This window comes from Vanessa cardui, chromosome 21 (assembly GCF_905220365.1).
Source record: "Vanessa cardui chromosome 21, ilVanCard2.1, whole genome shotgun sequence".
In the NCBI taxonomy this organism is placed as follows: Eukaryota; Metazoa; Arthropoda; class Insecta; order Lepidoptera; family Nymphalidae; genus Vanessa; species Vanessa cardui.
In genome coordinates this window covers 4689709-4715930 of record NC_061143.1, presented here as the reverse complement: position 1 = coordinate 4715930, position 26222 = coordinate 4689709, and the positions used below count along the sequence as shown (strand labels likewise).

General features: G+C 32.4%; 3 protein-coding genes across 9 annotated transcripts in view; 2 read left to right on the top strand and 1 right to left on the bottom strand.

Annotated features, from left to right (window-relative positions):
* Window positions 1-2766: 2766 nt before the first annotated feature.
* On the top strand, window positions 2767-6148 carry LOC124539086. The gene is made up of 3 exons (XM_047116409.1): window positions 2767-2924; window positions 4915-5379; window positions 5871-6148. The coding sequence occupies exons 1-3, from the start codon at window positions 2828-2830 to the stop codon at window positions 6146-6148; spliced, it is 840 nt and encodes a 279-aa protein (XP_046972365.1). The 5' UTR covers window positions 2767-2827.
* Window positions 6149-6412: 264 nt separating this feature from the next.
* LOC124538888 (another transcription unit protein) lies at window positions 6413-14498 on the bottom strand. Its single transcript, XM_047116138.1, has 11 exons — window positions 14311-14498; window positions 13967-14063; window positions 13235-13840; window positions 13057-13157; window positions 12424-12588; window positions 11680-11858; window positions 10742-10956; window positions 10186-10348; window positions 9313-9528; window positions 7465-7621; window positions 6413-6695 (listed from the first exon to the last, which is right to left on the bottom strand). The coding sequence occupies exons 1-11, from the start codon at window positions 14339-14341 to the stop codon at window positions 6511-6513; spliced, it is 2115 nt and encodes a 704-aa protein (XP_046972094.1). The 5' UTR covers window positions 14342-14498; the 3' UTR covers window positions 6413-6510.
* Window positions 14499-15440: 942 nt separating this feature from the next.
* The window catches only part of LOC124538776 (tight junction protein ZO-2-like), a 120068-nt gene continuing 109286 nt past the window's right edge, over window positions 15441-26222 (top strand). For all 7 annotated transcript variants that reach the window (XR_006966996.1, XR_006966995.1, XM_047115962.1 and 4 more), the window contains exon 1: window positions 15441-15747. Coding sequence is in view for 5 of the 7 variants with exons in the window: in XM_047115962.1 (XP_046971918.1) it covers window positions 15456-15747 (292 nt within the window). In the remaining 2 variants the exon portion in view is untranslated. The remainder of the gene's footprint in view (window positions 15748-26222) is intronic.

Below are 26222 nucleotides of genomic sequence, written 5' to 3'. Positions count from 1 at the left end.
CTAATTTGACTTGAAAAAAAAATTGCTAAAAATAAATTTTGAAATTATCTTCGAAGTTGGATAAAATATAATATACATTTAATTTAATATTAATAGGTATTAAAACTCTTATACGTATGTGTGTTAATTGAAATCATATGATAGACAGTCATAATTAAACATCCGGAAAAATTTACTGTTAATAAACAAACACTACGTCGTCATATGTGATACCGAACGTATCATGGCAACGAGTTTTTTGTTATTAGTGGCTATTTTCATTGAAAAATAGCCAACTGAAGAGGAGCTGTTATATTGCACAAATGTGAGCAAAAACACAGACAACACGCTCTTTGACTTACTTCCCAAGGGAACGATAATCCGACATGGCTGGAGGCTATAGGATCAAAAATTTAAAGTGCTCTCCAAGCCAATAGACTGAGTTAATGTTAATTATCTATTTGGCATAGTGTGACACAAATAAATGTACATCGACAAATTAAAAAAAAAAATCAATCAATCGTCAATTTTCAATGTATTTGGTTGTATAGTATATTACTTTTTATTTAATCTCACTCATGTATTAATTATTACGTTTGTATGAAGATCATTTTCGTATAAGAAATGAATAAAGATTGATGATTTTGAACTCAATTCCCAGAATTAGACGATGCGAAATCTAAATTGTGTCGTATTATAGCAATTAATTGACATAACAACCAAATTACGTTTTAGAGATCCGATCCTGAATTCTCCATATGAATCTCCGACATCATGAATCTGCATCGGGATAAGGTAGCTACTAAACCAGCGTGATATATAGACATATATTTAAAAGTAAGACAGATACAAACCTGATCAAAGTCGGTCAAGTGTTACACGCAGTTTTGTTATCAAAACACAATAGCCTTCTCAACGTATAACCTAATTCAGTAAAGCATTAAGTATTAAAGGAACAAATTATTTGTTTCGTCGTCATTATACCGACTTGACGGTTTTACACATACTCATTAATGTTCATCATATATTTGAAACTGTTTGAAAAAGGAATAATGCAAGGACTATTTTAGTACAAGTTAAAAAAGCGTGGAATTAATACTTTTTCACTTCCAGGCAGGATATACTACATACATCTATAATTGTATTAAACTAAAATGGCTCTATTTTTAACTGTTGGAAAAGAGTAAGTTCTGTGTCTCTTGCCGATTGTTCTAGGTAGAGCTACTTTCGGAACCGGTGGTAATTTCACTCAATATACTTGAAAAAAGTACTTATATTTTGATTTTGACTGTGAATGAATGATCTGAATGAATATTACTACGTTGAATAAATGAATTAGGATTTGAACTATAAAACATTTCATAGTAACAAGGTATTAAATTTTTATATTTAATGCGTACGTAAAATGCTAAAAGATTCTACATATTTAAATAAGATAACATTATCGGCCAATATTCGACAATGATAAGGAATGACTCGATAAAGTATTATTTGATGGCGCTTATCTACGATCATGCTAGCCAAGTAAGTACGAGGCAGATGTATGAAACCTAATTAAAGAGCAGACCGCTGAATATGGTTTGAAGTAAATTTTATATGACCTTTTCTGTAAGGTAAGGTCAGGTAAAAACATTGAAGCTGTATGAAATAATACCTATGACTTCCCATATATAGTATTCAAAAAATAACAAAATGCATGCTGTTACATGGCCTTACGTTTTATTCAAAATGTTTGTCTTATGATACGTTTATGCATCAAATTTGAAAGATTTTCTTGTTTACCGGACTCTTATACTGCCCGTCAGAATTTCTTACAGTCTCAAAGTCTTTTATAATTTTTGTTTGTCTATCTGTTTGCTCCGGCTAATCTCTGAAACGACTGGTTCGATTTTGACGTGACTTTCACTAGTAGAAAGCTGATGTAATGAGGAGTAACACAAATAATATTTTTGTTAAATTCAAACACACATGAAGTTGCGGGCACAGGTAGTACTAAATAATTTGTTATTAGTTCTGTTTATTTCCATTGATGCGTATTGCTTAAAAATCAATTCCATAACCGATGACACTAAAATGTCAACTTCGAATAAGCGTAAAGTTCCTAAAGGTAACGTAAGGTAACGTAGCATTACATCACATTCAGGGATTGAGATCAATATTTAATTACGTAATCCAATCCAAAGTCGTAGCAAAATTTCATAATAAAATGTTCAAATCAGAATCAATGCTATTCTTATATACCACTTGTAAACAAGTTACAGAAAGAAACATATGAAGTGAGTAAAAATTAATTTAATTGCATATTTTGCTTTAGCTTACTTCTTAATTTAGCTTAGCTTGGATCATAATTTAAAAAAAAACGCTATCATTACCAAGAACTTTTCAAAATGTATTAAACTACTCCATTATTTTCTTGGATCAACGACTTCTTTGATCAGTTTTAAGAAAATCAAGCAATATGACCTCATTAGTTGTTTTGTCATTAATTCAATAGAGAACATCTTTGTGTAACTGTTCTAGTTACATATTCTACATCACGTATTTAACACGCAAAATATATTTCTTATGGCTATTTATAATACACCTAGGTATATATTTTGTATGCATTATTCATAGAGGTTTCCTGTAAAGAGTCTTTTATTTAAAAGAAAAAAAACGTATTCTTTATATCGCCTACTATAAAAAAACAAAAGAAGATACAGATAAGTAATTGATTTTGAAAATGTAAAGAAATAAAATGGAATTTCCTTAAATCGAAATTGTATTTAGCATTTATTTTTAACAAATTATTCAAGCGGTATCGTTTTTGTCGCATTATTTCTATCAGTTTGTTTGTAACGTCGAAGATATGTACGCGCGTGTTTTGAAATTGATCGCCCTTTTTACACACATTGTAACATCAACGTGTGTCAGAATAACAGCGTATAACGGACCGGATATCGAAAGTTAGTATAGCTGAATACGGCGATATATTTTTGGTAATTCGTTTGATTTCAAACTGTATTTATCCTTTGAAGAAAATATTCAAGGATTTTTAATTCTTAGTATTCGATTAAATATATTTGAATAGTAATCGACAACGGTTCCTTAAATGAAGAAACTTTTCAAGGATTTCTAATGCTGAGTATCCAATTAAATATATTTAAATAGTAATCGATAACGGAATTATTTGTTAAGCCTTTGCACAAAACTGTATACTATACCAGAATTCTTATACATTATGTACATGTGTGTTAAGTCCTTTCGTATGTTGTGTTTTCTTGTTTCGTATCACGCCGTAAATGACACTTCATTTCATGCCGAGTAGTGTCGTTTTATGTCATGTAGTGTTGTGATATATCGTAAAATGTCGTGTCATGCGAAGTTGTATCGGTTTATATCATGTCATGTATTGTTCTATTCAGTATGTGTAAGTAAATAATTCTTATTACATGTGTAATTGAGGAAGTTGATGACTGACAGACAGTTTTTTAATATTATTACTACGGGCATAAGCATTATTTTCTCTTTAAAATAGGTTTAGAACTTTAGAGTTTATTTGAACAAACCAAACAGTACAGTGCTTCTTCATTGCTTAGCTGATACAAGTGTGTTCTGCCACATCTTGCAGTTTTTATCATTATGCTTTCCTTCAACGTCGAGATATAAACTTAAGTATTAATAGCTCTTGAAGATCATACTACAAAAAGTCTTGTCCAGCATCGTTGCACCTGGGTCATCTGTAATCCAATTAACTGAACTGTACTGAAATAAACTGAAAGAAACTAAAACTGGCCTTGGTTAAGGAACTGACACTCTATTCCATCACAAAAAGATCAAGCGACATCATCGACCATATACAATATATGAATATCAACTACCTCATATGGTGCTTTTTTGATGGAAAAATCTAATAATTTAAGCATTGGATATTTGAACCCAGGACCTCGGAATTCGCAGTCTCATTAAATTACAAACATTATATTATTCAGCTACTAATCCGACGAGGTTAAAAAAACACTATATTGACAAATGTAGTAACTAAAATTCTCTGCTTCATGCAATTCACGCCAATTTCATTTTGATTTCTAGTTTATAGTTTTAAACAATGTTTCATTTCCAACGAAATTATGATTTTAAATTTTTATTTAGTGATGATAGAATTTTCCTACCTTTACCTATTTACTCATGTATGAAAAATATAATTAATTAAAAAAAAATTACCCTCACTTACTTATGTATGTTTATATTACTGACTGTCACACTGGTTCAGTAGTTATCATTATGATGCATATTCCGAAGGGCTGGGTTCAAATCATAGGTTCATTAGACCAAACAAAACCTTGCCAAAAAATTGTTTATACTTCCGTTTAGCCCGTACCCGATTGATCTGAATTTCGGTTCACACGATTTTGTACTTCGACGCGCTGATAACGAATGTTATCTCCACCTTCCGCAGCTCCGAAGACGTCACGGATCGAAACTCTGGTAATAAATATTGTAATATTGCTCGAAATAGGAAATGGTAAGGTAAATGGTAATAACATCGGTTATTACATTTTATTGGGACTAAAAGTCGCAGTGTCAAAGCAGAGAAGCTCTCTTAAATTGTCTTTGGGCAAAATGCCATCACATCATATTATAAGGGCGATAGAGTATATAGTAGATTGGTATTTTTAAGTACTCCCATATTACCGCCAAATAACAAAACTGAATTTTGTTGCATTACTGTTAGTAAGCTATTGTAACTGACTCCACAAAGACAAGGTTGATGATTGAAGTTTGTTATAACTTAAATGTCGGAACCTAGAAACTAGCCGGAACCTAGACGGGCTTGCACAAAGCCGCCAATGTCTATGGGCGGTACTCATCTGGTTGATTGGTACAAAATAAATTTCGGTTAATACCAACATGAATTACCTTGGTTGGATACTAAGTTCATGTTATTGTTTGCAGGTAAATTTAAAATAGAACTCAAACCGTTACACATACCCACAGGCCTGGGCGACATAATTATTGTATCAGCTCCCATTATAAACAGTGAAGCTCTTTATTTCCTTAACAAACCAAATGGAGACGCTATGAAACTCAAATTAAACATAAGCCGTGAAATGTTTGATTACAAAAAGGCATCAATAAATGACGATTACAATGATATTGTCATTCAATACATTCAAGGAAAAATTAAGGCTATAATAACCCCCGTAAATAAGTACCAAATATTCAATCTTAATTATGGAAAAAACTGCCAAGATTCTACAGACATATTCAGAGAAAAGGAGAAGAGTTTATTAGCGAATGATTTTATGTTGGGACCTCTCGTTGAGGAGGATAACGGAAATTGGATACTAAGTGCCTATTATAGAGGAAGTGATGGAGACTGGATTGAAGTGTTCCAAGTTATTACGGTGGAAATAACAGGTAAGTTAATAAATGTGATTCACGTTTAGGTATGTATAGGGCTTTTTTCCGCCGATTTTTCTTTTTTTTTTTGACATACAGCTCATCATTTTTTTTTTCATTTAAAAATAAAAAACACAATGCAACGAAACTGGCAAAAATACATTATAGTATTCAAACAATTTTTTTTTCAAAGTCGATGGTCTTTATAAATTGATACAAAAATATAAAATATCAAATAGACACATTGGCTCAATCATTTAAATAGGGCTGACTAAAATTTTTTGATATGCATAGTCCAATTGAATCGTTAATATTTTTTGAAAGATTGACATTTTAATTTTTATATGTAACTACTCATAATGTTATTTTCGCCAGCGATGAATAATGCATTTCTTTCTTGACCTATCAACTATTTCAATGCAACAGTATACAACACAATACACGTTTAAATAATTATATATAAGTACATAGTTAGTAGGTCTTATTTTATTCATACTTTGAATTTTCAGAATCGATACCGACTTTTCCGCCGAAACCTAAACTGGATGAAGGTAAAGATTTCGAACTGCGTTTTGCTTATCCTGTAAAAAATCTTCAAAGCTGTCAAATTACCGCCCCAAGGTCGACGTTTGACAGATTTTACGACAGGGATAGAAATAATTTAGATTCCTGTGGTTTCACCATACCGAATGTGACGAAAGAAGACGAAGGTCTATGGCGAATTATTGGTGTGGGAAATATAGTGTACGAAGCTAATGTATTTTTAGAGATAAATAAAAGTTCCTGATAAAAAAACTGTTTTTTTGATGGACGTCTGTTAATCTGGAAAGAAGTACTTTTCAATTAATTTTTTTCTTATTTTTAGAGTATATTTATTGATTTCTGGTCACTCATCAGCTATCATACAACAAAAGGAGAAAGATTAAAACCTTTGTAGTAACATACATATAGTAACATAGTAACGATTAACGCTGATATAACATTATATAGTCTGTATCGCAAACTTTATTTAAAGGGCTAAGTTATAAGGGTCTTAAAAATAACACAAATATAGAGTAAATAATACATTTATTCTCAACTGTAATCAATAAACTTAAATATAATTATTATCCTATCATACTATATACATTAGTCAAGAGCTTGTCCATTCTACTCGCTTCCACTGCCCGAACCCGACCCGCTCTGACTTCTCTGGGGTGTGTTAGCGTCTCCAGCTTCACTGCCTTCGTCGTCAGAGTCCTTCAGAGCCTTCGCCCTGTCCAGTCGTCTCGCACGACGTGTTTCCACGTCCGAACCTTCGGATTCAGACGAATAAATCGCAGCACCAGCTGTCGCTATAAATTAAAAAGCAACAAAAATATTATTACAATTAGTTATTACTATTACAATTAGTTTAGAAACACTATACAAGATATGAGATAACAAAAATTTAAAACTATCGAATGCCTTCCACTGTGTCCACTACACTCTGACAAGTGATAGATAAATCCTTCAACGACACTTGTGATTAGAAGCGAAATAATAGGCTATTTGACTAGTTTTAAAATCCATTTCATATAATTTAGTAGAGGTTAGGCAACTCAGTAAAAGTGGTTTTTTATTGTATTTCTAGTACATATTTGACGAAAAATATCATATTAAAAATTCCATATCGCGTGAAAACGTTATTTGAACAATACGGCGCTGCAGTGGGGTCGGTGACGTCACTTGCTTGTATTTTAATCTGTGGTACTTATAATATGTAAACAAGGTTAACAAGCTAGTGAATTCATCATAAACCCGGTCAATCAGGAGCATTTTGTGTCACGTGACAAACGTTTAAATTTTTGAATAAATTAAGTATTATTTTCAATTTTCGTCAATATATAACCATTTTTAAACTCATAATATACAGTGATTACAATAATTCACAATTTATTTTTCGCATTGTCAAATAGCCTATTTATACAAAGATCACAAACATTTGGAACTATTGGTTGTCTTTTCATTGAGGCTACGACCAAATCAGTGGGCACTGGGTCAACTGACAGACAATTGTTTCAACAACACTTGAGATTATAAGCGAAATAATTATCCCCTGGCACGTGTAGTTAGGCGGCGTACCCTTCTGGCCCTGCTTGTACTTGTTCTTGATGGCGGCGAGCGACACGCCGCCCTCGTCCTCGGAGTCGTCGTGTCGCGCGGCGCGCGCGGCGGCGCGGCGCTTGGGGCGGCCGCTGGCGCGCGAGCGCATGGCTGCGCGAAGCTCCATCTCCTCTTTCTACGGAACCACACACACTATTAATCTCATTGCTAGATAACCTCTCACGCTTTATTTGATTGATGAACATTATATCATTTTATATTACATGAAAATTATCATATTATAGTACGACACAACTTAGATGTCGCATCGGCAAAATTCGTAAAACCGATCACATCCGAATTAAGTAGGCTATCCCAAATTATCAATATTTATTTCTCACGCGAATATGATCTTTGCACAAACGTAATAACTTGTAATATCATATGACCTAATATATTCGTCAAATTGACGCGTCGATTTACATACACTTGTTTTGTTGTCTTAAATTTTCGCGATTATTACACATTTAAATAAAACTACCGACCGTGACCACGAACACTGCAAAGTGCTCGAAACGTCGGGATGTTTAAAAATAATTAATATACGCGATTCATCCGTTATAATTAGTTTTATTTAAATGTACACTTGTTTTCTCTGACGCGTGAATCTATAGCGACGAATAGTGTCGAATGGCGCGATAGGGAGCTATTTCTATTGGTTGTGTAAATCGGCAGTAATCGGTTTTATTTTCATCCCATTGCATTTTCCGATGCTACATCTAATTTGTGTCTTACTATACAATTATACATTTTATATTACATGGACGTTATCATGTATTATAAAATGTAATATAATAAATTTACCATTCTTAAAATTTAAAAAGATTATTAAGACTAAATTAGTAAATAAATCATATTATTCATTAAAAATATACTTTTTAGAAAGAAACGCCTGGAGATAGGCTCGGGTTCCATCATAGGACACTAATTACTGTAAATTGCACCTTTACAACAGCATTGTAAATCTGTTTATTTAAAAAGAGTAACTATGCGAGTTTCTTGTCGTTTCTTCTCGCTAGAAGCTGCTTTCCGAAATGGTGGTAGTATTTAATTGTTGACGATTCAAAAACGCTTCTTTGTGAAGTTAACTTGAATGAATTAATTTGATTTGAAAGTAAAACGATTAGTAAGAATTCACTAGCATCATCAATTCACTACCAACGTAGGAAACTAAGACATTATGTGCTCTTGTGCCTGTAGTTAGACTGGCTCACTCGGTCGTTGAGCCAGAACACTGCAACGACTACAACGACGAAGTATTGATGTTTAATGATATAATTTAGTTTTACTTTATTGAAATACTCTGCAATTAAATTGTGTAAAAGAGTACCTTCTGGGTTAGTCGTGTACGGAAATAGTGAGTTTTGATAAAATCTACTTTCCAAAACATTACATTGAGCCTATGTCAATTAGGAATATTTTGATTTTTATAGACTTTAACAATACATTATTTCAATACACCACATATCTAGCAGTAAGTATCACTGAGACACTCAGTTTAGAAACTTAGTAATTACTACACTTGGTGGTAGGGCTTTGTGCAAGCCCGTCTGGGTAGGTACCAACCACTCACCAGTTATTCTACCGCCAAATAACAGTACTCAGTATTATTGTGTTCCGGTTTGAAGGGTGAGTGAGCCAGTGTAACTACAGGCACAAGACATAAAATCTTAGCTCCCATGGTTGGTGGCACATTGACGATGAAAGGAATAGATAATATTTCTTACAGCGTCATTGTCTATGGGTGATGGTGACCACTTACCATCAGGTGGCCCATGTGCTCGTCCGCCAACCAATACCATAAAAAAAAAATCATCTGCAAGTGACCTTGAGCTGGTACTTCCTATCCGCGTCGGGGTCGCTTCCGACTTGTGACAGTATCTTGATGGCGGACGTCTTAGTGGAGCGGTCCGCGGCCGACAGCGTCATCTTCCGGTGAGTGAAGGAATCCGTGGAGTGCGGTCGGAACGAGAGCTTCGTGCGGAAGACCGCCTGCCCCTGCAGACCTGTTCCCTGTCTCACGAACAGATGGTTGTGGTCGCCCTGGAATAATCAATTATAAAAGTCTCAAAATTAACAATCCAAAATTATTCCAAATATATTTACAAAAAAACATATTGATAAATAATTAAATTAAAAAAATTTTAAATTTTTATTTTCATTAGGACAACCAACAGTAGATACAATACCACATACAAAAAACAAATTACATTTCAAAATGATCAAGGTAAAAGTTCTACTATTACAGGTAGTCTCATCATGCATTAGAATAGTATTGAAAATATAAATTAACCATTGTTTAAAATAAAATTATTTTAAAGGTATATACAACAATAAATATATATATATATATATATATATACATTGCTTATGTTATATATATTGTTGGAAATAAACAAGCAACATCTGCATCAAGTCACACAACTCTCCTTTTAAAAAAAAAAGAAAAAGCGGGAGATTCGTGGTTGACACATTGAGATCGCGAATATAATTATTACGGTGTTATGCGATTATTGATGGTTATTTGTGTTGTAGACTAAATGTTTTTCTATTGTGGTAGATTGATTATTATTTTAAATTAAAGATAATTGTTTTAGAGGTTAACCTACTTCCTACTTCTGGTTCTAAAAATATATATATAACATAAGCAATTACACTAAGATTGTACTATAAATATTATAGGAAAATATTTAAACCTACATGTAGTGGTTGTTTGTAAACATCAAAAATTTCTGAACCGAGATGCAGGGACATGCTGCCGTCTGACCACTTCACCATACGAGCATTTGATTCCTTAACTGCGTTGCCTTCTTTATCAAAAACAGTTCGCCAACGCATTGTGTTCTCTACTTTCAATTTCAATCTGTAAACATAATGAGTTATTATTTAGAAATAGTAGGGAAATCGTAAAGGGGTGAATTAAAACATCCCTTGTTATGATTATTAATGTATTTAAGATTGTGGGAGGAGTTGAGTCAAGACTGTTTCCTGGCGTTTACTATGTATAGGAAAGTAGAAAAGTGTCAAGAAAACTTGTTGGAAGGTACAGCCGATTTATAGAAACGAGTTTGAAGTTACAACTTATTTTATAAAATATTTTACGTACATATACAAACATTGATGCCCAATCATTTATTTAATATTAAATATCGAATATGTAAAAATGTGTTAAAATTTGAAACTCCAAAAATAAATTTCATTTGAAATATTTTCAAAAAAAATCTTTCTATCCTAATTTTAACGAATAAAACCTTACCTTGCTCGACCTTCTTCGTCCAGTGTTTCCTCCTCATCTATTTCATCTTCATATGTACTAGGGTCATAAGGCCTGGTCTCAACTGACAGAAAGTTAGGCAGTTTTACAAAATGTAGTTCTTTGCCCAATTCCGTCCATATTTTAGGCATGTCTACATCAATGCGAGTTTCTGGTATTTCCACTTCTTCTTCTTCTTCTGGTTTATCTCTAACTTCCTGTAGATAGACATTTATTATAAATTAATTTGCCGTCTCTAACTCAAACATTTTGGAAGTCAGTATCTGAGTTGGGTCAGACTTAACGACTTAAAGGCTGTCAACTCTTCCTTGAGAATGCTATTGTCTTTAAGTTACTCTATCTATTGATATCACTATTCTTTTCCGCCAGAATCAAGGCTCAGTTTTTCAATATCAATTAATCAAAATAGCTTTAAGTATATTGAGATTTAATCCCACATTTTTTTTTTTAATTGCTACCCATACTCTGGAATCTGGAAGATACATTCCTGTTCCTCTGAAAAGATAGGCGTTACCTCCAATCTTTCCAATCGTGACGGATTTGCTATCCCATCGGATTAGAGTGAGATCATAGAAAGTGTACCTGAATTTACGCCTATATGTAAACACATAAACGCACACATACATGATAACAAAAAAATAAATATATTCTAATATTCAAACGACACATTCTATAACATAAAATGGGTGTATATATTATTTTAAAATATTTCAAAAAAAAAAGAAAAAATGTCAGTGAGCCACGTCTCCCAAGAAGACGACAATAATGATATCCAGCGAAGAGCTGCTGATGTTTAGTAAAAAATATAAAATGCCAAAACGTTTAATATAAAATGTAAAAAAAGGCATGAGCGATCTGCGACCCTGTGGATGTTGTAAATTAAATTAAAAAAAAAAAACTTAAAATGGGTACATCTTTACCTCGTCACCACTTCCCCTGGCCTCATCACCAGAGCGCCTCTCGTCGTCAGATCTACCTCGGCTGCGGCTGCGAGACCGTGAACGTGATCTTGATCGCGACCGTTCTGACTGCTTATCACCATCGCCCTCATCTTCCGTACTGATATCAGAGGCGTCACCAAACAAAGCATCAGCTGTGACTGTAAATTAAATGAATTATTTTGTCAGACATATATAAAAATAACAACAACAACAGCCTGCAAATTCCCACTGCTGGACTAAAGGCCTCCCTCTCCCTTTGAGGAGAAAGTTTGGAACATATTCCACCACGCTGTTCCAATGCGGGTTGGTAGAATACACATGTGGCGGAATTTCTATGCAATTTGTCACATGCAGTTTTCCTCGCGATGTTTTCCTTCACCGCTGAGCACGAGATGAATTATAAAGACAAATTAAGCACATGAATCAGCGGTGCTTGCCTGGGTTTGAACCCACAATCATCGGATAAGATGCATGCGTTCTAACCACTGGGCCATCTCGACTCAATTAGAAAAATAACAATTTTTGAATATTTTGTATAATTTAAAATTAATACCGAAAAAAAAATGCAGACATTAATGGTGAATAGTTTGTATTTAAGAACATGAGGACTGTAGTGTCAGGCTTAAAACAAAGTTCAATCCAAAAAGTGAAGTTTTGAAAGGGCAAATTAAGCAACATGCTCATACTCATCCTGACAACGTCGCAAAGTGAAAAGACACTTACCAGTGTCAGTCTTTTCTTGATTTTCATCATCTGAATCAACCAGCTTCTTGGACTTTTTCTTAGAAGGCTTATTACTGGTATCTGAACCACTATCTGAACCTTTTTTGCGTTTTGAACCAACATCACTCTCTGAGTCTGATAGAACTGCTCGTTTTTTCTTGTCCCCTAAAAACATAATAATACATAATAGTCAAAGATTGTATATAACTTGTCTAAATAGACACTGGCCCTATAAAAAAATATAAAACCTTTGTAGTCTTGTGCCTTTAATTACACTGAATTAATCATGTTCAAACTAGCATACAATATAAAGCATATCCATTTAGTGGTTAAATAGTAGGTGAGTACCCTGACAATCAAGCCAGCAAGAAGCTTAACACAAATAATAATAGAGACATAAGAGATAACGCCCAGATGAACAGCTTAAGTGCTTATTTAGGCCTAATCATTTTTAGCCTCGGAATGAATCATTGCCATATTCTTAACTTAAATTAAAAAAGTCTAGACATGAAAACCAAATAACTTTTATTGGCCTGTCATGAATTTTGAAAACAGAATTTCGCGATCTGTATCTTATATGTAAGCACTAAAACAATAAGGTTACATATATTTAAATATAAAAGTAGAACTAACCTTCCCCATCAGAAGGGTTGGAGCTTTTAGAACGAGACCTTGATCGACTTTTAGACTTAGATTTACTCCTTGATCTGGACTTGGAATGCCTAGATCCTGACCTGGAAAAAGATAAAAAAATATGACGCTGTATCCTTATAATAAGCTATATAATTCCTGTTTTGATAAGGTGTCTTACCTTGATCGACTTTTAGATTTTTCTTTAGCATCATCATCATCAATCATCAAGTTTGGCGAGTTTGATCTGCTATCAGCAACATCCTGTCTAGCTACAGGACTTTTTGACCTTGAAGAAGCACTACCTGACCGTGATCTAGATTTTCTACTTTTCGGACTACCACTTACTGAGCGGGATCGACTTTTGGCACTTTGAGATTTATGACTTGGGGAAGGAGACTGTGATCTAGATTTTGGACTTTGCGATCTAGATTTTGGGCTTTGAGATCTAGATTTAGGACTCTGCGATCGTGACTTTGGACTCTGACCTCCAGATTTTGGACTGCCTGACCTTGAACGAGCACTACCAGATCGTGATCTAGCACTTACAGACCCACTTCTAGATCTAGATCTGGACTTTGAAGCTCTAGGACTTCCTGAGGCCTGAGATTTAGGACTTGAAGATCCAGATTTGTTACTATGAGCTGAACCAGATCTATTTGATGGTGCTGGAGAGTTTGATTTACTGCGAGAAGCATTTGATGCATTCGAAGATTTCCTTGATCGGCCTGACCTGTTAGATTTAGGAGATTCACTTGCTGATTTCGCTGGACTTCTAGAAACTGATCTGCAAATTTTTATATAATATGATCGATAACTATTATGCATACCTGACTAAATTTTTGTGTTAAGCATTAAATCTTCACTTATATTTCAAGCTTTTTTTCTTTGTATCTATCTAATTCTAACATACCTAGATTGACTGCCTTCTTTCCCAGACGGTGCAGGACTAGGGCTCTTACTGCGACTAGCACTAGAGCCACTGTCAGAATCTGATCCAGAATCTGTATCTGAAAATTTTCTACGGTTATTAATCATAATTTTAAGTTAATGACGATTCGTAAATTGTTTAAAATGGGATCCAATTTAACGCATATAAATTTCGTTTTTGTATTGTAGAACAATATATCAACAATCACTATGAGTCTGGCAGGCTAAAAAAACAATTATTGGTACGTATTCGTAACAATTTGTTTTTATTTGGCAAAAGAATAATTTGACTTTAATCATGGAACATTAAAAAAACTTATGACTTACCACCCGCTACTCCTCTTTTTGCTGGCGCCATTCTGGCGTATAAAAATTAAAACTTTCACCACTTATTTATTACAACTATCAATTCAAAATATTTAAGATGAATGTTTGTAGTTTACGTTTAGGTTATACTCATACACATAGCAAAAGCTAAACATTAGCAAACTTCAGAATTCAGATAACTTCACTCCAAACTACGAGTCGTAAGCCGCCATTTTTATGTCAATGTCAAAATCAAAAATGTTATATTGCTTTTAACAAAATTAACGAACTTCATACCAATACTCAATGTTTGTTGAACTTATTCGTTCGACACATTAGAATATTTTAATAACATAATTCTCTTTTTTTTTTTAATTATTTTTTAAGTTGAATAAAAAAATACCTACATTTACTATAATTTATACTAAAATGTTAGCTATGGCTATTAAGAGCCCATATTACGTATAAGTGTATCACTTATTATTATGTTATTTAATCAATAGAAAAATTAATTTAGGTATATATATACTTTTTTCGAAATATTTATTTAAATTTAAATTGTATTCTTATAAATTATTGATTTGTTGCTCATAATCAGTCGTCCTTTTTTATGCTCTTGCAGGATAAATCCTGCTATAAATAGCATTAACAGATTTTTTTAAACACTACAAATTAAAATACATACAATATCAAGAGTGTGTAACAATTACCAAAAAAAGCTGCAATAAGGACTTAACATTGAAATTAAATAATGTATGTAGGTGTTTTAAGAGATTTTACGTTAAGTATTTTGTTAGGGGACGATTTATAAATACGTATATAGTATATATGAAATTTGATATGTTTTTGCTATGAATTATTATGAATTAAACATTGAAATACGAAATGTTGAACTTAATTACTTAAAATAATATAAACCTTATTAGAAAAATATATACATTGCATAGAATGTATACTACTTATAACCGTCTATTTACTTTCAAGTGGCTTATCTCATTGCAAGCTGTTACATACTCTTTTACGTTGTACTAAAGCTTATAACTTAGTTTAAATTACTTCCCTACTTGAGCGAGCCACGGCGATCGCTTGCATCTGTTCTTACTGAATGGACTTATTCAATGGCAACCATTTTTTCTTCCGGCACCACCGGGCACGTTAGTCGAACGATGGCGGCCGTAGCAGACGTGTGTGCTGGCCTCGCGCAACATAAGGCTGTATTATTACGAGAACTCTGTGACACGAATGTATTAGATGTACTTGTTAAAAAAGGTATTTTCAGCGTAAACGAACTCGAAGTGATTACAAGTGCAGTTGACAGTGATAAGTGTAATTATTTTATAGAAGTTGTTAGTAAACAAAGTGGTGTAAAGTTAAGGGATCTGTGCGCTATACTTTACAACGAATGCCCGAAACTAGCTAAAGAATTGATGTATGATAGGCAGAGATACGTTATAAATGGTAAGTTTTGTTGTATAAGTTTATAAACATAATATATTTGTTTATAATTATTTTATCGTGAATATAGTAAGTTGGTTATTATTTTGATAAACTCTGTGGGTACAGAGCTTAGTTATTAAATATCTTGAGGTGTTTTATTACAAATGTTTTTAATATTAAAGAGAAATTAATTTGCAGTTGCATAAATATGCAATGCAAATAATATTACGCCGGTTAACGTAGTAATAATTGCTTGTAACGCTAAAAAGTCTCTTCGTAGCGAGCAGGGTAATGGGTTCAAATAACTGTAAAGTTATCAAAATATTATACTTATCAACAGTAGTTTTTTATATCAGTATACACAATATTTATTGTGTATGTAATAATATTATTTAAATATTTTATATATTACGGGAAAACATTTGCCACATGTGTATTCCACCAACCCGCATTGGAACAGCGTGGTGGAATATTTTCCATACCTCCTCAAAGAGAGAGGAGGACTTAGCAAAGCAGTGGGAAATTTACAGCTTGTTGTTGTTGTTGTATACGTAAAAGACCGTATACACAGAATACCCACCTACTTCAATACCTATAGACTCCAACAAACAAAATCGAGATTTAACTTTTAAAATACATAAATATTAATATTAAAAAATAAATTTAGATTAAGACTACGCAATCAACAATTAATCAATTTCATCGTAGTTAAAAATTTCAAAATTATTATTGAATAATTCAAACGAATTTCCTTATTTAGAGCAATAGTTGATAGGTACTTCTTACAAAACAATTATGCTTATAGTCGTAATAAGGTGTGTTAGTTTTCTAGTATGGCATACATATTATTGTACACCACATACGATGCATGAATGTGTTTTTTTGACTGTCTAATAAAACGAATTGAGTATTGCCGCTGTAATAAGGTTAATTAACTACGGTTAACCATACCATAGTAAGAAATCCCACAAAAATAATGTGCTTAGTACGTACTATTATTCTATTGTCTATGATCGCAATTAATTTTTCATCCATACCCTCATATTTTAATCTACATATTTTTGTTAGTGTACCCTTAATTGTCTTTAGTTTACTTTTAACTTACGTGTATAACGGTTAATTTCATAGTTGTTTTTGTATATTGTTTTACATCCAAGATTATAACACATGCCTTTGCCCGAATGTTTCGTAAAAGTAACAAATAATCCACCCAAACATAACTTTGATTGAAAAATTGCATCACGATTGTCCAAAAGAAGGGGAGAGTGGAGATAAATAAATATACAAACAACTCAACACTGACAAATCGACTCTATTTAAAAAACTTTTAGGTTTAAATTGATGTAACCCATATATAGACCGCGAAATAGTAGAACTTTATTATAATTTATAGTCTATGCGGGCACGTTCGGAAATTGACCCCTCCTTTGTCCGAGCTATCTTCTAGCTATTTTACCAATTCACTGATTTGGTTTTATATGACATATTTTGTACATTTTGCTCAGCTACAAAGTATAAACTACAATTTACAACGATTGATTGATTAATAAAGTCATAAAAAAAACTTCGGAATATTCAATTTTTTAATGAAGAAAATGTCAAATTATACTTTAAAATCTAATATTCTAAGCGTTTTTTATCGACCAGATAAAAGTGTTTGTACTCGCATGTTACTTGACCGTCTTTTGTTTGACACAAAAAGTGCGACGAACCCGTGGCGACGATTGTCTCGTTATGGTGTTGTTCTTAGAATTTAAATCATAACGGTTCGATTCTTAGAATAAGACATCATTATTTTGACATGTGTTTATATTTTTTAAATGAAAATAGACCTATACGGCATTTCCTGTTTATCTTTTACTGGTGAATTAAAAAAAAAAAAACAATCGACTGACATGAACAATCAAACGATAAGAACCTGCCTATTTATTTAATTCAGATGTGTTTATGTGTTACATTTACATAAAATTTTAGTTTCTAGTTAAATTACAAAATATTTCACTAACTTGTTTACTTATGGGTCTTTGGCGGTAAAAATATTAAACCATATAAAACAGTCAGATATTATTAAGTGATCGGATCAAATGAATTAAAAATTATATATAAATTATCTCCATGGCCTCTAAAGTTCTGTAGTTTAATTTATATGCTTTCATGAAATTATTTGTTGTGACTATCACTTAACAATATTTTATAAAGTACGTGCATCAAACTTTTAGAAATACCAGCCTTACGTTCAAGATATATAATACCTCCAAGAAGAATTGAATATAAGTATAAAATTACTTTTATAATTTTCGTGGCGTGGGTAGGTAGTTGATATTTGGTTAAGACTTAAGACAGTATGAAATGAGTCATAATCTTCAAGGTTATGATTCTTCAAATGACACAAGTGTCATTTATAATTAGACACGCTAATTTTCAACTGTGCACAGATGCTTAATAAGTAGAAGGTAAATATTGAATACCCAGATGTATACAGTAAACATAACATATTAATAAATTTGTTAAGTTAGATAAAGTTGAATTTGTTTAAGTTTGATTGCTACCTGGATTTTTTATATTGGTATACTAGTAATCGTTCGCGGTTTCGCTCACGTTTTAGGGTATTGGTTGTCATGTCAGACAAAAAAGTTACTTATGTTTTGCTTGGAGTTCATATTTGCTTCATAGCAAGTTTCATCAAATTCCATTCAGCTGTTTGGTCGTGAAAGACAGAAAGAGAGAGAGAGAGAGAGAGAGAGAGAGAGAGAGAGACAGACAGACAGACGACAGAAAGTTTCCCATTTATAATATTAATTATAGATATTTGACTTCTACAAATCTTGATTACGGAGTTTCTTTTTTATTTATTACAAATAAAATAATAATAAAGGAGTTCTCTATAACTAAGTTAATAATTATAATAAATCTAAAAATATTAGTACGGGTTGCAAAAAAAAAACATTTGCTTGTGGTATTGTTATATTATAATATAAATCATTACATTACATTACAGGTTTTCTCTGATTTCTTATTTAATCAATTATATTCGGAAACAATCGAACTTACGCACGAGTAAACACGGACCTCCTTCCGAATTGTTTTGGGATGGAAGTCATGCCTGCAGAATCAATTTTAGTTCAGTTCCCACAGATAACGCAATACTTTAAGATAGTTATTGTTTACCAATTATGAACAAATAGATCGTTACTACCGACCAAACTAACATACTTGATTACATATTTAAATAATATATTAATATTCGTCTTAGAATTAAATACCTATTCTCTTTAAAGCGCGATTATTACCTAATTTATACCTCTACAATCTACATATTCATTCTGTTGGGCATCTTGATAATAAAGGAAAACTGACCCAAATAATCTTCTTAAAAATAAAAATAAAACTTGTATGTTAAAATGCTTATAGTAAAATGGTGTTTGATGTTGATTGTCTTTCCTTTTTGTTTTGCAATTGTTAAATTTTAAGTTACTATGATATGCAATCAAAATTAAAAAAAATATATTATTATCAAAGACAAAGTTAAATATAAAAAGAAAACTTTGGCTATGGCATGTCAGAGATTTTTAAAAAATAACTCTTTTCAATTTAAAAAAGCAATGACTTTATTAACTTACTGAGTCACCTATGATATTCGTGTTATGATGATTTAAATACCGTTAGGAACAGTTAATTATTATCTTGGCCTATTTTTGTATCTTATACTTTCAAAATTGTAAAAATTATCGTTCTCCTTTTTTTTCTTTTTTAGTTGGCAGATTATTTTTAATAAAGGACTCGCAGTTATAGAATTATCAATAATAAAGATTATCTGTCTGATATTGGTCTAAAAAATGAAATGTAACTAAATTTATTTTTTAAGTATTATAATTTATCATTTCTTAATTAATGTAAAGACGTACTGTCCGGGCCGTTGTTGTATTATATTATTTCTTATTTAAGTATGTTATTTTAATATGGCTGTATTTTATTGCCAGGCAGCATCACATACATTTTGTAACTTATGCCTTGAGTATATTTAGTCTTCCGAGGGTAGTGCGAGGATGTGGTCAGTGGTTTACAGAATGGTGTGTAGTGACTTCCTGTCTACACAATGTGCCTTTTATCTTGAAGAACAATACTTATGTAATTATGCTCAACGTATTCTGATTTTTTTAAATGTATACTTTTAAGATAAAGTACTTTCCATATAGTTTTATTTACTATAGAAGGACTATTTCTAAACGATTACCGAGTAATATGCCAATTGAATTAGATTTTAAATGTTTATATTTCACTTTTATTAAGCCGTGTCCAAAATAAAATGAGCCAGTAAAGTTTTAACCCGTATTTTTTTTGATTGAATTACAATGTAATATTACATGTAATTATGTTGATTCTCTTTGCCCGACAAAGTTACAAAATCGATGGCTTAGTAATTGGATGCGCTGATGTGCTATTGCTGACGTACTGGCTCGCCAACTTGCTTAACAAAGCTTCATCGAACCTACCATTATCACTATGGTGGTAGATATTAGTTCTAGATTGTCTTTAAAGGACTCCAGACTTTCTAGGTTAATTTTAATTTAGAGCTTTAGTATTATTTCATAGTAAGATTGAACTGAAATGTACTTTTTTTAATTTGGTCTTGTAAATAATTGAGATGTTTGACGTCACTCATAAAGGCGCGTCCAGTTACTAATTATCAGCGCGCGTTACAATATACATACATGTAAGTAACAATCTTTTATTTAAAGATCTTACGTAATACAAATGCAATACTCCAATTACTGTGCAATATGTATGCAGTTCGTTGGAGGTGTAATTATCATAGACATATTTATGATATACATTTACATACATATAAATTATACATATATAATTACCTAAGAACCTACCTAGGCCTTGCTATCTTCAATACAAGCTTTTAATTATGTAAAGATGAAATATCTTCTTTAATTGTGTTATTTATATTATAAGAGTATATAACAAAGTCGCTTTTTTTGTCCCTATATCCCTAAGTATGCTTAAATATTTAAAACTACGCAACGGATTTTGATGCGGTTTTTTTATTAGATAGAGAGATTCGAAACGAACGTTTTTGTATAAAATACATGGACAATATAGTAATGAAACACTGATCATTTTAGTTTTAGTTAAGTTTGTAATGTGATGTAGTAAATAAACAAATTCTGTAGTACATTTAGTATCAGCTTTGCAGCCAAGCGAAGCCGGGACGGGCTTCGCTAGTATAAGCAAGAAAATAAGTTTATCTTTGATATGAAAAACATTAAAAATGAATTTGTTACACATACTTATTATTTTGGCTGTCGGTTCCAAGGCCCAAGGCATTGTGCGTTGATGATATCTTGTCATAATAAGATGATATATTTCTCTCTTTACTAATATTATAAATGTGAAAGTAACGCTGTTTGTTTATCATTCCTTCACAGTTAAACCACTGAACCGAATTTTATTAAGTTTTTTATGAACCACATTTTTTATCATCATATTTATTATGAGCATCAAGGAAGGAACATAGGCTAATTGTTGTTATTTAGTGGTAGTGCTTTGTGCAAGCCCGCCTGGGTAGGTACCACCCACTCATCAGTTATTCTACCGCCAAATAACAATACTCAGTATTGTTGTGTTCCGGTTTGAAGGGTGAGTAAGCCAGTTTAACTACAGGCACAAGGGACATAACACCTTAGTTCCCAAGGTTGGTGGCACATTAACGATGTAAGGAATAGTTAATATTTCTTTCTGCTTCATTGTCTATGGGTGATGGTGATGACTTACCATCAGGTCGCCCATTTGCTCGTCCGCCAATCTATACCATAAAAAAAAAGATTATGCCTATCACCCTTATCATACAAGTAAAACCGCGGGTGAGAACTATAAGTTCTATATAATTAATTCGCGTACGGATACAGACTACTAATGAACCGAATAAATGAATTTTACCGAATGCTATATTAAAGAGAAAGTTGGTAACAATTCACGAGACAGTGTTAAAAGACATTTCCCTCAAATTGGAACGATTATTCGATGAATGAAACATTGTATCTATTTAATTCCAGATAATTTATATCAACAAAAACAAAATAAAATCAATTTGTTTATTTTAATACTGCAGATGGGAAATATTTAAACCGAATATATCAGCTAGAATGATAAAACAGCTAAGTATACCGATCAACGATCTTTTTGACACATTCACGACACAATATAAGTAATAAAAGCAATATCTGTGGTAAGTACCGAATACTGGCTGATTATAACCTAAAGCATTGTAATTTAAAAAAAAAACACTCGTTAATACTTTCAATGTAGATTATTATTATATTATGCCATTGCGTGTTGCATTACGAGGGTCATCTAATAAGGTAATAAAAAAAATCAAATATATGACATACCAGTCTTACCCACGATTCCATAATTCTCTAGATGTTAATAAGCAAATAAAACATCGCGTGTTAGTGACCCACCTCTGGACATTGTACATATTAGTATTACGCAATCAGTTTCCATTGATTAGTTGCATTTCTTTTTTTTAATCTGAAAAGGTATTAAGTGTAATGTTTTTGTTAAGACCATACTATTAATATATTTATAAAACACTAGCGACCCGCAACGGCTTTTCACGGGTATTTGATATGTATGCTTATATTACGACCAAATTACATAAAATTATAATGAATTGTACCCTTTGTGTTATTCTGATGTATAACTTATATTGCTCTAAGATTTCATACATTTCCGTTCAGCAGTTTTTTCGTAAAAGAGTATCAAACATACATACATCGAACTTCACAATCTATCGCATTTATAATAGTTGGACGTGTCGGGATATCTAAATATCTCCATATATTATTACGTTTCTAAATACCTATTTAACACCAATCATTTTACAAAAGTGAATGAACTATATATTCCCTAGCTTATGATAACAAATTGTTCATTAAATAAATATATACATATTTTACGAGGTCTAGTGCTACTTAACTAATTAATGCGCAGTTAGCGCTTATCACTCGGACCTAACTTCAAGGTAAAATATTTGAAGATTTGATTTGATCTATAAGGGTTTTGGCGCGAAACGGATTGCTCAACTTAATTATAGTAACTGTACTAAATAATATTAAAGGAATGCCAATATATACAATTGCTTATTAAGGTTAACTTTGAAGTGTTAATTGTGATTAACAACTCAATATGTACTCATGTATTAGCGCGTAATACATCACGAAGTAATAAAGGTATAATACACTAATCCTCTATTTTTTCCCTACCTTATATCCTCATATTATATTATAACTTTGACAAAGTTTGTGGGAAATTCCATGATGATCGGTTGAGTAAATAATGAGTAAAAGCGTAACAAGCAAATATACAGACTCATTTTACCACTTCATAATATTTATTCAGGATCCCTAATCGTGTAATGTTACACTTCAGAAACAAACATTACATCCGAGAATGGCCATACGAACATAACAGACGCTTGTAATGTTACGACTTCCATTGCAGTATAAATAATAGGCTATGTGAAGCTCTTCATTACATAGCATAAAACAAAGTCGCTTACCGCTGTCTGTCCCTATATATGCTTAGATCTTTAAAATTTCACAATGGATTTTGAAGCGGTTTTTCTACAGATAGATTGATTCAAGAGGAAGATTTATTTGTATAATACATGCACAATATAGTGACAATGCAAAGACTGTGAACATTGTAAGACATTCTGTAGTATATTTAGTATCACTATGCAACCGTGCAAAGCCGGGGCGGGTTGCTAGTGTTTTATACTGTGATACAGTTCTAGTTGTTTCGTCTAACATTGCCCGAGTAAATGTATGTACGTGATACACATAGAAATGTTCAGCAACGTATCAAATTCCTCTAAGTTGTAACAGGCGCGTGTAATGTAATGCTCCGGGCAGGAATGCGTCTTCGCTCTGTCCGTCTGTAACGTGTCAATGCAAGGGCTTGTGCACATAATCGCAATGCAATATCAACAACAAGAACAGCCCTTAAATTTCCCACTCTTGGGTTAAGGCCTCATCTCCCTTTTAGGAGAAGGTTTGGTTGCGCTGGTTTCACGCACGAGCACGAGGTGAATTATAAACACAAATTAATTATGAATAATCATTGGTGCTTGCCCGGGTTTGAACACGCAATCATCGATTAAGATTCGAATTCGACGCGTTCTAACCACTGGGCCATTTCGGCTCTTAATGCAATTACAACGTTAAAATTGACGTTGCAGCTCGCAGTCTTGAAAAATTGAAACTTGTTTCTGCTATATGATTTTACACAATTTTTCAACTATTATTTTAGTTGTTCTTTAGAATACTTGATAACATAGGAACAAAGACGAGACAACTTACACAGACGTCACGATTATCGTAAGAAAAGTCCAAGCCGTTCGTAAATCGCGTCGCAGTTCGGAACGCTTAGATCAGCGAAGTTGCGTCGCAACCAGCTTACGTGTATTCGCCTTAATGTATGCCCATCATTGTATCCCTATTTGATAGATTACACGCGAATGCTCTTGCTTTTAACAAAATCCGTACTTTTAGTCACAGTCGTGTAAGAATGACATTAATGTAAACTTGGAAAGGATTGCCAGGAGATTATTATATGATTGGAATCGTGTCCGTCCGTTCGTCATGGACACGTGACAACTTCTTGCCCATTACGTCTAGGTAACATAGATGTATTATGATTTCACGGTCGAGGTATAAGTTATGTGTAAATCTTTTAATGATGAGGACAAGATAGCGGAGAAAGCTCTTAGGAAATCTTTGACGACGATTTCGACTTATCTTTACATACACAGAGTATAAAAAACAGCTTTCTAGGTTCGATGGTGTTTTGATATGTATGTAATGCTTGGACTACAATAAATGATTGCGAATAGGTTTGAAAATATATTCAATAATTTTTAAAATTAATATAATTCTTATTCAAATGTACGGCCACGTAATTGGTTCAAATTTTCGGGTCATTAACTTGAAGTAGAAGGCCATGTATCGTCCTAATATCGGTTCTACAAAAACAATGTAATCTGCCTTATATTTTGTATACTTATGACTCATAAGTTATGAGTATATTCTTTTTTATTCATGGTGTGAAGGCTTTTTTTAGGTGATTAAATATATGGTTTCCACCAACCCGAATTGGAACCGCGTGGCGGAATATGTCCAGCTGTGGGAAATTTACAGAATGTTGTTGCTTGCTTGCTTGTTGCTAAATATATGGTACCTATTTATTCAAATATCTAAAAAACTTTACCACGTACCAAAATATGTACATAATAATTGCATATAACCATTATTGACTTCATTCCATTGTTACGTGTATCATTACGATGTGATGTCGAATGTAATCGACGTTCATATTTATTTATGATTTTTTTTTTTTAATTTTCAAATATGGTCTACATACTTCTATTAAACAATGACCCAAATATTTATGATAATAATAGAATTGACATTTATTTAAAAACAACAAAAACACGAAGTAATACGTCAGTGTCTCGGTATGTTTTTTTTTATTGATAACCCAATTTATACTTTCAAAGATCGTGAAATAATTTCCAATTAGAGTCGCTCGCCAGTAAAAGTTATTTTTAGAATTTTTAATACTATTTTTATACGGAGAGCGTTTTCGACGCGAAAGCATATGCTTTAAAACATCTGCCGTTATGAAAGATGCTACATTTCGCAGCTGCCTTCACCTAAAAAAAACAGGTAAAATTTAAGATACGAAATTACCTCAATTGACATTTATTGCATGCATTCAAAAATGTGCAAATAACTACCCACTACTGTAAGATAATACTGGAAACAAATGACTTCATATATATTTCTTAAACAACGTAACCGTTTAAAAAAAAAACAACAAATAAATGAAAAAGTATATAAAACTTTTTGGTTATAACCTGGCTGTACTTATTAAGGCCTTCGTGTAGCTGCTTATCATAAATGATGGATAGTCTATTACATGAAATTATGGTCTTTCGTGCTTTAATAGAACAGCTACCGGGGTCAAAGGACCCGGTACATTTAAGAAACTATTATCACGCTATTGCTCACTGGCTGTGACGGTCCGTGTGAATCCGCCATGGGAATCTTTACCAGTTTTATTTATAAGACCTTTTTGTTGTAGGTATGTGGAATGTAGAAGGGTTAATTCAGAATTAACGGATGGAATGTTTCGTATGTACGTAATGTTTATACCTGTGTGTGTTACTGTTTATCACCAGTATGTCAAAAACGAACATGATCTAAATAATTATTTTTTATTAGACTTTACTTGTCATATTCATCTTATATTAAATTCAATAATTAATATAAGTAGTCGTAACTTTTTTAAATTATCAAGAAGCTTTAAGTCCTAAATTGCGTAAGTTTGTATGATTGTATGAATGTTTATTACCTTTTCTACGGTAAAATTCATGGATTTTAATGGAACTTTTAAATAAAATAGCTTATAATAAATATAATAAT

Bases quoted from the DNA above. Each gene is read 5' to 3' on its own strand.
- LOC124539086 (XM_047116409.1), top strand. From the start codon at position 2,828: ATGTACGCGCGTGTTTTGAAATTGATCGCCCTTTTTACACACATTGTA. The intron at 2,925-4,914 runs GTTAGTATAGCT...TATTGTTTGCAG, and splicing joins TAACGGACCGGATATCGAAA to GTAAATTTAAAATAGAACTC. The intron at 5,380-5,870 runs GTAAGTTAATAA...TTGAATTTTCAG, and splicing joins TATTACGGTGGAAATAACAG to AATCGATACCGACTTTTCCG.
- LOC124538888 (XM_047116138.1), bottom strand. From the start codon at position 14,341: ATGGCGCCAGCAAAAAGAGGAGTAGCGGGTG. The intron at 13,841-13,966 runs GTATGTTAGAAT...AAAAATTTGCAG, and splicing joins AAAGAAGGCAGTCAATCTAG to ATCAGTTTCTAGAAGTCCAG. The intron at 11,859-12,423 runs GTAAGTGTCTTT...TTTAATTTACAG, and splicing joins TCAAGAAAAGACTGACACTG to TCACAGCTGATGCTTTGTTT.